The 12,882-nt window shown below is 55.8% G+C and overlaps 3 protein-coding genes across 3 annotated transcripts; 1 reads left to right on the top strand and 2 right to left on the bottom strand.

Annotated features, from left to right (window-relative positions):
* Nucleotides 1–96: 96 nt before the first annotated feature.
* On the top strand, nt 97–1,695 carry IUM83_19512 (Integrase catalytic core protein; the record flags this gene model as incomplete). Its single annotated transcript, XM_067944564.1, has 1 exon — nt 97–1,695. One exon carries the CDS (start codon nt 97–99, stop codon nt 1,693–1,695), a length of 1,599 nt encoding a protein of 532 aa, XP_067797789.1.
* An 8,581-nt stretch (nt 1,696–10,276) lies between these two features.
* On the bottom strand, nt 10,277–11,053 carry IUM83_19511 (Integrase catalytic core protein; the record flags this gene model as incomplete). The annotated part of the gene is made up of 1 exon (XM_067944563.1): nt 10,277–11,053. One exon carries the CDS (start codon nt 11,051–11,053, stop codon nt 10,277–10,279), a length of 777 nt encoding a protein of 258 aa, XP_067797792.1.
* Nucleotides 11,054–11,236: 183 nt separating this feature from the next.
* Nucleotides 11,237–12,437, bottom strand: IUM83_19510 (Retrovirus-related Pol polyprotein from transposon TNT 1-94; the record flags this gene model as incomplete). Its single annotated transcript, XM_067944562.1, has 2 exons — nt 11,237–11,572; nt 11,637–12,437. 2 exons carry the CDS (start codon nt 12,435–12,437, stop codon nt 11,237–11,239), a joined length of 1,137 nt encoding a protein of 378 aa, XP_067797791.1.
* Between the last annotated feature and the right edge of the window lie 445 nt (nt 12,438–12,882).

Genomic DNA, 12,882 nt, shown 5'->3' with positions numbered 1-12,882 from the left:
GCGCCTGGACGCTTGGAAGATGAAGACTAACGTGAATCTACGGCGGCGCAAGAAGAAAAATCGGAAGAAGACGATGAAGACGGCTCGACCCCACCCATGTTCTGGCGTGCAAGTGCGAATGCTGTGGAAGCAAGTGACAGCGCGGAGCCGAAGACGTTTCAAGAAGCTGTGAACGGACCAGACCAAGTCCAGTGGCGCAAGGCTATTCGCGCCGAACTCAAGTCAATGCGGCTGCGAGGTGTTTTCCGCGCCGCCAAATTGCCCAACAACCAGCGCGCAGACGGTACCATGTGGGTGTTCAAGATCAAGCGCAACGCGGACGGATCGATCGAGAAGTTCAAGGCTCGGCTCGTCGCGAAAGGCTTCGTGCAGAAGTATGGCATCGACTACACCGAGACGTTTTCGCCCGTGGTCAAGTACGTCACGCTGCGAATGATCATTGCGGTTGCCAAGTACTTCGGATGGCCGATGGACCAGCTCGACGTGGTGACTGCGTTCCTGTACGGCTTGATGAAGGAGAAGGTGTTCTGCAGCGTGCCTGAAGGCGTGGAACTGGACGACGGTTTCGACTGCGTGGAACTGCTCAAGGCGATTTACGGGCTCAAGCAAGCTTCGCGAGTGTGGAACGAGACCTTCGACGAGTATGTGCGCTCCATCGGTTTTCGCGTGTCAAGCTACGACCCCTGCCTGTACATCAAGGTCGTCGACGGCGAATGCGTTTTGCTGCTGGTTTACGTGGACGACGTCTTAGTAACCGGAAGTCCAGCTGATCTGATCGCGGAATTCAAGCGCCAACTCAAGTCGCGGTTCGAGATGACCGACAGTGGCAAGTGTTCCTTCATCCTGGGGATCGAGGTGGTCGACAACGCGGATGGCAGTGTTACGCTGAGCCAAGCTCGCTACATCAACGACATCCTGGAGCGCTTCGGTATGCAAGACTGCAAACCCGCTGCAAGTCCGGTCGACATCAGCATGAAGCTGGTCTCAAGCGACGCCATGACCAAGTTGGACGCGCCATTTCGCGAGGCTGTCGGTGCACTCATGCACTTGATGACATCGACTCGCCCGAACATTGCGTTCGCAGTTGGCTACGTGTCACGCTTCATGGAGAACCCGCAAGTCGAGCACTGGATCGCGGTCAAGCGCATCTTCCGCTACCTTCAAGGAACCAAGTCGCACGGAATCCGCTTCTCGCCGGGCAAGGACATCGACTTTCAAGGATACTCGGATGCCGACTGGGCTGGTGATCTCAGTGATCGCAAGTCTACGTCGGGCTACCTGTTCCAAGTCGCCGGCGGACCGATCTCATGGGGTTCCAAGAAGCAATCAAGTGTGTCACTCTCGACAAGCGAGGCCGAGTACATCGCACTGAGTTTGGCGATTCGCGAAGGCAAGTGGGTGCACAAGCTGCTGTGCGAGATCCTGGTTGCTGCAGGCGGAGTCACGCCCGAGTTGAAGATTTACGAAGACAACCAGTCGTGCATCAAGATGACCAAGAACCCCGTCAACCATGGCCGCGCCAAGCACATCGACATCAAGTACCATCACATCCGCGACGAAGTCAAGCGCGGCGAAGTGATCGTCGAGTACTGCGAGACTGCCACCATGCTGGCCGACATCATGACCAAGGGACTTGCCGGACCATGCCACAAGGACTTGACGGCTGCGCTCGGCGTTCACACGTGTTCGCATTGAGGGGGCGTGTTGCAGGTACTGAACCTTGGTACACTGTACCAGTTCCGAGGTACCCGAACCGGTTAACCGAACCGGTCCAATACGACCACACGTTGATTAGACGAGTAGGTTGATTGGACGAGTAGTGTAGAATGATGGTTGATTAGACGCACTAGTTGATAGGACGCATGGCCGCGTGTCTTTAGCACTAGCCTAGGGTGTAAGCTCCAACAATCCAATCACTTCTGAATTTCGATTCAACCCCCCAAGTGACCTTCCTCGCCTCGCCCCAAGCCTCGGCGGTGTCTACGACCAAGTGGCCAAGTGCAAGATCCCAGTACGACCTTCTTCACTGACCAAGTCGGTGTGGAGCGTCGTGAACCGCGAGACGAAACCAAGCTTCGCGTACACGAGGTCCAAGGACGACTACGTCAAGTCGAGCAACATCGCGTTCGGCCTGATGTTGCTCCACATGGATGCTGACTACCATCATGTGGTCGACGACTGCGAGGAAGCGTGGGTGGCCTGGACGCGACTGCGTTCGCTCTACGGGGGTCGCAGAAGGCTGGACGCATCTACCTGAAGCGCCAGCTCTTCAGCATGGAGATGGCAGAAGGCGGCAATGTGCTTCATCATTGCAATGAAGTCCTCAACATCAGCGCCAAGCTCAGCAACATCGGCGCCAAGATGGAGGATGAATGTAGTGGGTTTAGCTTGACTCACTACTTTAGCTTACACGTTGCGCAACGTGTATGAGGAAGCGTAAGTACTTAGTAATTACTTAGGTTAATTATATTTGAATACACAAATATAAGTTAAGTAAGAAAGGATTCCAAGTGACTTAGATTAGGTAAAATGAGAACTGTATTGTTTGTAAATTGATCTTCCTCCTAAATCTGCTAAAAACTGTTTATCATCTATGAAAGGGGTTGGCAGCGGCTGGCTGTCAGAGCCCCGCTAATATGCACGTCTCTGATTGGTAGAAAGATGCTGCTTTCTACCAATAGGATCTTTGGGTATGTGTGGACCACTCACTGTGGTGGTCCACTTCAATGTATCCATTGGTGTGTCTTACACCAATGTGAGGAAGTATCCAAAACTTTTAACAGATAACCTATCTGTTAAATTCACAAGTGGCTTGCAGCCACTTGTGCGAGTAACCCCGTTACACCATCCCCCCTTAAGGTTAGACGCGCGGGGTCCCCGCACGTCAATCTTTTGGAATTGACCATTCGTCAATTCTCCGCGTTTGGAGAAGAAATCCGCGCTCATTCAGCGATGAGCGCGCCTCAGAAGAAGTCCACAAAGTCGGTGGGGAGTCATCTCTCCATCGACGACTACTTCGAACGCCAAAAGGCGAAGTACGGCGACGTCGTCGACTTCGACGACGACGATGAAGATATGGAGGGCGAGGAGGACTCGCCCTCAAAGCGTAAAGACTCAGTGTCGAGCGAATCGCTCGACCCTCACGCCAAGAACGTTCGTCCGCGTGAAGGGGACGAATCGGACGCTTCGAGTTCGAAGCGTTCGCGTACTGAGAGCGATACCCCACTCGCTTCAGCTGGGGCTCTCAGTACTCCGCGCGCTGCAGCAGCAGCGCGTGATTTCAAAGCTCAAGGCTCTCCGCGCGCTGCGCCTGCAGCGCGCGTTCCGTGGATGCCGTCCGCATCCGAGATTGCGGACCGGTGTGGGAACTCGGTACCTCCGAATGACGTACCGCTGTACGTATGCAGCGCCATCAAAGATGACGCTGTGGCTGCCGAGCTGCACTTTGATGCGGGAACGCATCAAAGGCGCGATTACTACGTCGGACTCTTTCATGAGCTCCGATGGTTTCAAAGCAAGAAGACGTCTTCTCGCAGCAAAGTGCCCGAGTGGCAGGCACTTTGTCAAAGTTGGAACGCCTTTGTTGAAAACTTCAACAAGAGGCCGAGTGCTTACCGTGATCGGATTAAGCAAGCGTGATCGCTTCGAGACGTACTCGAAGCGTGGAAAGCTGGAGCAACTCCACGTTGCTGCAGAGGAGGCTAATGTGCCGTGCGCTGTGCCCGAGGGCTTTCAGTGCACGAAGTGCTTCCCAGGCGCGGTCCGCTTGAGCGACCGCGACCTGAACGGGTACACGTCGTTCCGTGTGCCCAGAGTCTCAAGGAGCTCCGTGCTAAGTTCTTAGCACGTGAGGGTTCGGGCGCTGGCGATGATCGCAGCGCTCGTGTTACTTCCGCTGTGCCAGCGCGTACTGCTCCTCGTACGCCCTCACCATTTCCGGAACGTCCTCCAGCAAGACGTTCCGCGGCTCCCATGTATCTCGATGGGGAGGAAATCCTCTCCAACGAATACGAAAACGAGCCCCTTGAGGGTTCGTTTTCGGGATACTATGGTCAACAATCCGCTCAACAATCCAGCGGGTTGAGCCGTGGGCGTCACGGATCGGCGGTGGTGGGGGTGGGAACACGCCCCGGGTATGATCAGCCCCGGGCTGATCATTATGCGCCTCTCCACGACCGGGTGACCGCCGTGGAGCGTCTGCAGGGCGCTGAGTTCGCCGCCCTGAAACAGGAGCTGGCGAACCAGAAGGCCCAAGTCGCGGCGGTCTCGCAGACCGCCTCGAACATCCAGGTCGAGTTGGGGACCCAGATGAAGGGGTTGCTCCAGCGCGTCCGCGCGCTGGAGGAGAGGCTGCTCGTCGCCGAGGCCAAGTCCTCCGCTTCTGCCTCGGCTCCTGCCGAGGTTTCGGGTCAGCCGAGCTAGATGGCTCGTGCTGCAGGTATGGCTTCAGCCGTCCGACGTAAAAGGTCGGATGGAGGCGCATGCTAGACGGTATGTCTAGCGTGTATGCGTTGCCGTGCCGTGCCAACACAGTGAACGGCCCGATGAAGCGCGGAGCAAGCTTGCTTGCTCCGAAATCCGAAACTGCATGTCTAGGCAGGTTTTGTGTAGCTAACAAAACTAATGAACCAACTTTAAATTCATTTTTGTTGCCTCTGCCCGCATTGTCTGCGTTCAGCTTCTGTTGATCAACAGAAGCTGCTATTGCATCCTGGACAAACCGAATTACGGCTTGCCTTTTGGTGATGAAGTCGATTGCATCCGAGCTGAAGTCATTCAGCTCGCTCCCGCTAGAGGCCCGGCCTCTGTGTGGCTCTTTGCGGTGTCTGCGCCCTGCGCAGACCCGTGGTCTTTGGCCTTGTTGTTGGGGGAGTCTGCGCCCTGCGCAGACTCATGTGGTTTGTCCCTTGTTGCAGCTGATACTGTGCAAGTGTCAGCGGTTTACTACGGCTGCTGTATTGCAGTCGTAGATCCTCCCCCACTTAAAGTGGAAGCCATCACTCCGAGTAAGCTCGGTAGACGTGGATGTCGCATGGCATTCACGTAGAACGGTGTATGCCCGGTCGAGGCATGCACTGAGTTATTGATGGCAAACGCTGCCATCGATAAGCACTCGCTCCAGTATTGGAACGAGTGAGCGTAGCTCTTCAACATATCGACGAGCACGCGATTCACGCGCTCGGTTTGACCGTCCGTCTGCGGATGATCCGCAGTCGACATGGAAAGCTGGCTCCCAAGAAGTGTAAACACTTCTTGCCACAGGTTCGCTGTGAAGCGCGGGTCTCTGTCCGACACGATGTCGGACGGCATGCCATGGTGTTTGAACACCATGTCGACGAGCAGACGGGCCGTCTGCTTCGCGGTCACCTCTGCTGGCACCGCAGCAAGATGTACCATCTTGCTGAAGCGGTCTACGAAGACCACAACACCGGTGTTCCCTCCGCTATCCGGGGAAGACCAAAGATGAAGTCCAAAGACATGGACTTCCAACACTCGACGGAGTCGGTAGTGATTAAAGGAGCCTGCGCAAATGGCGCAGGCTTTACGCGTTAGCATACCTCGCAAGCACGGATGTACTTGCGCACCCACTTATACTGGTGGTGCCAGTAGAAGTCGCGCGTGAGAAGGACGTAAGTCTTCTCACGTCCGAGATGTCCCGCAGTCGGGGCATCATGATACTCGTACATGATCCTGAGTCGCAGGTCATGGTCATTTGGCACGACAACGCGGTCCGCGTTGTCGTCGACTGCATTATAAAGAAGCAGTCCGTCGTGCACCGAAAGCGGTGTGCACGCGCACGAAGGTGCTTGGGCAGCTTCTGATGGGACTTGTCAGAAGGCGCTGTGCCATAGGCCAGCAGAGCTTCGCGTCCGCGTCGTGCGCGTACGCGGCCTTCACATCATCCAACAGAGATGATGTGGGTTTGCTCGATCGCATGGCGTCAATGGCATTGACGTCAACAGCTTCTGCATAGTCCGGCCGACGTGATAACGCGTCGGCCACTACATTCAATCTTCCGGGTTTGTATTCGACCCGGAAGTTATACTCCGCAAAGAATGAGAGCCATCTCGCCATTCTTTGTGATATGTGTGGCGACTTCACTGCGGTGCGCAGTGATGCATCGTCGGTGTAGACCACAAATGGTCTACTCCCAAGCAAATACACTCGGAACTTTGCGAGTGCATACTTCATGGCAAGGAGTTCCTTGTCATGCACCGGATAGTTGCGCTCAGCTGGCTTCAGCTGACGCGATTGGTAGTAGACGACACGATCACGGCCCTCGTGATCGTGCTGCATCAACGCGCATCCGATCGCGAAATAGGATGCGTCACACACTACGTGAAATGGGCGATCTTGGTCAGCCACTGCCAAGATCGGCGCCTCAGTCAAGCCCCGCTTGACTGCATCGAATGACTTTTGGCAATCGGGTGTCCAATTCCACACAGCTTCTTTCTTAAGAAGCTGTGATAGCGGGCGGATCTTGCCCGCGTAATCCTCCACGTACTTGCACAAGTACGTGGCCAAGCCAACGAACTGCCTCAGTTCCTTGACACTTGAAGGCGTTGGCCATTCGTTAACCACTCTGACCTTTTCGGGGTCAGGGCGAACACCATTCTTCCCTACGAGACACCCGAGAACGGGTATCTCGCTCGCCCCGAAGATACACGTCTTCAGGTTCGCGTAGAGCTTATGCTTTCGCATAAGCTCAAGTAGCTTCCGGAGATGCACCCTGTGCATCTCTACGTCGGTCTTCCCGTCCACAGCCCGGCTGTGGATGAATACATCATCGAAGTAGCTCGGCACGAAGTCGCGCACCGAGCGCAACAAGTGCGTCACGCACCTGTTGAAAGTCGCAGGGGCGTTCGTAAGCCCCTGTGGCATTACTAGGCATTCCCAGAGCATGCCGCGTGGCGTGCTCACTGCCGTGAGAGGGATATCGCTCTCACGCATTAGGATTTGATAAAACCCATCTCGCAAGTCGAGAGCACTGTAAACGGTGCTCCCGGCCATCGAATCGATGATAACATCTTTTCGTGGTATCGGCGTCTGCGCCGGTACCGTCGCATCGTTCAGCTTGTTGTAAGCATGAACGATACGCCATCCGCCCTGTGGCTTTTTGACACAGAACGTCGGAGCACTGTGCGGGGACTTTGATTCCCGCACTTGTCCTGCTTCGCGACGACTTTCAAAGAAGTCGTCGATCGCCTTGACTTGCTCACGCGGCAGTGGCCACTGCCGCGTGACACAGTACTTTGTGCCCGGCACGAGATCAATCTCGTGCTGAATGCCCTTATCCTGCGGAAGCTCCGCAGGAATCTCTTCCGGGAGTACGTCTTTGTACTCCCTCAGCAATTCGTAATAGGGACTCGACTTCAGCGAGTCCCAACCTTGTTCCTCGAAGCGCTCTCGCTTCGTCTTCGCACTGAGAGTGTCTTCACTCTCAGTGGTACTTCCCATGAAGAGCTGCCTCAGCTCTACGCTCTCGCTCTCCGTTCTTTCGCTGTCCGAAAGAACGCAGACTTGCTCAACGCGTCCATCGTGCAAGTCGCGCGTGAAGCGCTTCCAGCTCATGACTGGAAGCGAAGTCAACTCCGACGCCATCGTCGGAGGACTAGCGAGTTCCATCTCACGATACCGGAATCCAGTATCGGTGCGCGTAAAGACGCTTAGCGTCTTGACATTCGGCGTCACCGCCGCAGTCTGCCCAGCAGACTGCTCTTGTTGCGTCTCGGTTCCGGACCGAGACTTGCGCAGCGTTTTCCGCTTGCGCCGTCTTCTTGTTGTGCGGAGCCCGGCTCCGCACAGTTGTTCTTCTGGTCCAGGCCCGGCTTGATCGCATGGCGCTTCGTCGTGCAGCCCGGCTGCACGACAGCATGCAAATTGCGTCAGTGCGGTACGTTTGCAACCGTCCGCACTGTTTGCAGCGTCAACTCCCGGAGTTGACACGCCTTTGTCACCTCGACGCCAATCATTGGCGGAGCTCCTCATGACCGAGGGTGCGTCGGCTCCCGGAGCCGACGCGTCGTTGTCGACCTGACCGCTTCGGGTCAGGGACTGTCCCTTACACGCTTGAACGTGGGTGGTGGTTCCCGGAACCAACACATCTTTTTCTTCCGACGTCGGCAGCATTGCCGACGTGGGTCTCACTTGTGCGCGCCCTCGCGCACTTCTTGGGAACTCCGGGACAGCAGCATAAAGCGCTGTCTCGACTGGTGAGCCGCGCGCACCTGCTGGTGCGCGCGCTGCGGTAACAGGGCCATCGCTCTCTGTTCCGCTGTCGCGTCCGAAGCGCACGAGCGTGCGCTTCTTCCAGTCTATCACCGGATCATGCCGTGCAAGCCACGGCATGCCCATTACTACGTCGAACTTATCGTCCAGGTCCAGGACGATAAAGTGTTCGACAAACACTCGTTGTTTGTACGAGAAGCGCACGTTCACGACGCGCTTCTCGGTCTTCTACGATGGCACCTGTTGCCAGTCGTACTTCCAGAAGACTTCGAGGTACATTTACCTCCTCGAAGTCAAGTCTCGACAGGCTTCGTAGTCGAACAAAGTTGTTCGACGCGCCTGAATCTACCAAAGCTCGAAGAGAGTCACTCGCTCTCTTCGAGTAAACCTTCAAGATGACTAGGTTCGGCCTGTCATCTTGTTTCTTGCAGTGAGAGCTGGTCTCACTGGGGGCTGCAGTCCTCAGTGTCGCGTGCCCGATGTCGGCACGCGCGACTGCATTACCAGTAGGGCGCCCCGCGCCTACTGGATGTTCGCGTTTTTTGTTGGTCCGCGGCGATGCCTAGCATCGCCACGACGGCCACCTCCAGGGGGCATGGGAGCTGTGCACTCCCGTGCAAAGTGACCGATCCTTCCGCAACGGAAGCATCGCACGTTGCCTCGCTGCTGCTGGTAACCAGTGGTTGTTGCGTTCGAGAGGTCATCGGTTCTGGACCTCCCGTCCTCGCTACCGGGCGCGGTTGCGGCCTCGGCACGTTCACATGCAGTTTAACCTGCCGCAGGCTAAACGCTTCTTGCATGACAAGGGTGATTGCAGCTTCGAGAGTACTCGGGTACTCTCGGAAGAGATAGGTCTTCACGGGCCCATCTCTATGTCCCTTCATGAACGTGACGACCATAGTCACCTCGTCAATCGGGTTAGTCACGATATTTGATACCAAATATCGTGCGCGCTGCGCGTAAGCATGGACGTCATGCTTACCCTGCTGAAGGTCGAGGAACTCCGCCCTCGGCCGGAACTCGTTTTGCGGGGGCTCAAACGCTTGGTTGAGCTCCTCTTTGAACACTTCGTACGTGCTGAAGCACGTCGGATCGGAGAGTCGGCGTCCATACGCCCAACTCTTTGCGCGCCCGCCAAGGCAGGACATGGCGAACGCGACCTTCGACAGCGGGTCGACGATGCGTCGAGCCGCTATGGCTGTGTCGAGCTCGACAAGCCACCGGAGGAGAGGCTCGCCCTCTCTTGCCACGTAATTGCTCACGCTCAATTTCAATGATTGAGCGCGCGGTGTCGTCCCTGACGACGCCGTCACGGAGGAAGCAGCGTCACGCTGCTCCTTCGTGATGACCCCCAGAGCAACACCATGTTGCTCCGTCGGCGATAGCGTACGCAGCATCGTGGCTATCGCCGCTTCTCCAATGACTGTTGACAGTCGTTGGAGGGCCTCCCACTCTGGGTCAGACAGGTGGGGGCAGTCAGCGCGTGCAACATGCGTTGCAGGCGTGTTGGAGCTCTCCATGGGCACCTCCGTGCTCATGTGGTTCTCGGCTCCGCGTTCGTACACCTCGTACGAACGTCAAGTAGTCGGTCGTTGGACGGACTACAAAGTGCTACCAGGTGTAGTGGGTCTAACTTGACTCACTACTTTAGCTTACACGTTGCGCAACGTGTATGAGGAAGCGTAAGTACTTAGTAATTACTTAGGTTAATTATATTTGAATACACAAATATAAGTTAAGTAACAAAAGGATTCCAAGTGACTTAGATTGGGTAAAATGAGAACTGTATTGTTTGTAAATTGATCTTCCTCCTAAATCTGCTAAAAACTGTTTATCATCTATGAAAGGGTTGGCAGCGGCTGGCTGTCAGAGCCCCGCTAATATGCATGTCTCTGATTGGTAGAAAGATGCTGCTTTCTACCAATAGGATCTTTGGGTATGTGTGGACCACTCACTGTGGTGACCCACTTCAATGTATCCATTGGTGTGTCTTACACCAATGTGAGGAAGTATCTAAAACTTTTAACAGATAACCTATCTGTTAAATTCACAAGTGGCTTGCAGCCACTTGTACGTGTAACCCCGTTACACCCTGCAACACATCCAACTTGGTCATGGCGTCGCTTGAGACTAGCTTCATGCTGATGTCGACCGGACTTGCAGCGGGTTTGCAGTCTTGCATGCCGAAGCGCTCCAGGATGTCGTTGATGTAGCGAGCTTGGCTCAGCGTAACACTGCCATCCGCGTTGTCGACCACCTCGATCCCGAGGATGAAGGAACACTTGCCACTGTCGGTCATCTCGAACCGCGACTTGAGTTGGCGCTTGACTTCCGCGATCATTTCCGCTGAGCTCCCGGTCACCAACACGTCGTCCACGTAGACCAGCAGCAGAACGCATTCGCCGTCGACGACCTTGATGTAGAGGCAGGGATCGTAGCTTGACACGCGAAAACCGATGAAACGCACATACTCATCGAAGGTCTCGTTACATACGCGCGATGCTTGCTTGAGTCCGTAGATCGCCTGGAGCAGTTCCACGCAGTCGAAACCGTCGTCCAGTTCCACGCCTTCAGGCACGCTGCAGAACACCTTCTCCTTCATCAAGCCGTACAGGAACGCAGTCACCACGTCGAGCTGGTCCATCGGCCATCCGAAGTACTTGGCAACCGCAATGATCATTCGCAGCGTGACGTACTTGACCACGGGCGAAAACGTCTCGGTGTAGTCGATGCCATACTTCTGCGCGAAGCCTTTCGCGACGAGCCGAGCCTTGAACTTCTCGATCGATCCGTCCGCGTTGCGCTTGATCTTGAACACCCACATGGTACCGACTGCGCGCTGGTTGTTGGGCAATTTGGCGGCGCGGAAAACACCTCGCAGCCGCATTGACTTGAGTTCGGCGCGAATAGCCTTGCGCCACTGGACTTGGTCTGGTCCGTTCACAGCTTCTTGAAACGTCTTCGGCTCCGCGCTGTCACTTGCTTCCACATCATTGGCACTTGCACGTCAGAACATGGGTGGGGTCGAGCCGTCTTCGTCGTCTTCTTCCGATTTTTCTTCTTGTGCCGTCGTAGATTCACGATGGTCGCCATCTTCCGAGCGTCCAGGCGCACTTGCTTCTTCGAGTCCAGCACTGCGACGAGGACGCCGAACGTTGTCGCGATCTTGGTTGTCCGGACGCGATTTGCGCTTCCCCGCCTGCGTGAACACCCTTGTGCCGGAGTCGTCGGAGACTTGCATGTCGTCGAAAACGTCAGTAAGTCGGTTGACTTCTTCACCATAAGCAGCCTTGGAGTCATCGAAGTTGGACTCATCGAATGTGACATCGCGAGAGATGACCACCTGCCCCGCCTCGATATCCATCATGGCGCACGAACTTCACCCTGGCATCGAATTGCTGCTCCACCTTGGTGATGAGTCGGCGCAAGCAGCCTTCACTCTCCGACCTGGCTCGCAGACAGAATCCCGACATGCAGCCGCTGGCTTCGTCCGTGATGAGCAGCAAGTAGCGGCTGCCACCCAGCGACTCTTCCTCCATGGGCCCGCAGATGTCGAAGTGGAGGAACTCGAACAGCTTGTACTTGCGTTTGTTCGGGTTGCTTGGGAAGGGCTTTTGCACCATTTTCCCTTGTTGGCACCCACGACATTGGCTTGACTTTTTCGACGATGTCGGCATTTTCGCACCCGTCACCATGCCACTTGAGACCATCTTCCGAAGAACGTCATTCGGCGCGTGACCCAAACGCGCATGAAGATCCACCGCGTTGACCGACGCCTTGGACACCGAATTCGCAGCGCAGCTTGGGACTCGGAGCCAGTAGAGCCCGTCGATAAGGTCCGCGGAAGCCACGATTTTCTTCGACTTCTTCTGTGCGATGTGCATTTCAGCACCATCAAACACCACCTTGAACAGTCCGCTTCGGTTGATGTGCGGCACCGAAAGCAGGTTCTTGTTCATGCTTGGGACGTAAAGTGCGTCTTGAATGCGAATGTCGCGCCCCTTGCCGTTGGGCAAAGTGACCCGCTGCACCACCGTCCCGACTCCCATGATCTTGGCCGTGTTGCCGTTGGCGACCGTGAGTTCACCTTCGTCGCACACCTTGATGTCGACAAACTTGGTCTTGTCGTTGCAGATGTGGTGCGTGGCACCACTGTCGATCGCCCATGACCCTTGAAACTTGTTGGTCCTGGAGACTCCACACTCCATAGAGACCGCGAACGCGGCGCAGTCGTCATCGCTGTCGTCACGCCACTGGACGTTGTTCGCACCGCGACCAGACCGGCCACGTCGTGCACCTCGATTTTCCTCCTTCTGCTTGGTCCAGCACTTTTCCACGACGTGCCCCGATTTTCCGCAGTACGTACAGTGGCGACTTTCACGCTCGGCATTGAAGGCCCTGTTGTCAAGGGATCGCCTCGACCAGCTGCGGTGTACCTGTAAGGTACCGGTGTGACCTTCACTCAGTGGTGCCGCCATCATTCGTGTGATGATGGGACGAAGATTACGGGACACTGGTGATGGGACGAAGATTACGGGGCGCTGATGATGGGACGCGTGGGTACAGGATTGTGGGTACAGGATGGGCATCTACGTGGCACTCGCTGATTGGCTGAAGGACCTTCTATCCAGTTAGGAATCCAGTAGAGTGTAT

The sequence above is a fragment of the Phytophthora cinnamomi genome (genome assembly GCF_018691715.1).
Source record: "Phytophthora cinnamomi strain GKB4 chromosome Unknown Contig13, whole genome shotgun sequence".
NCBI lineage: Eukaryota > Oomycota > Peronosporomycetes > Peronosporales > Peronosporaceae > Phytophthora > Phytophthora cinnamomi.
The sequence above is the reverse complement of the archived record's forward strand: the minus strand, read 5'-3'. Positions and strand labels throughout refer to the sequence as shown.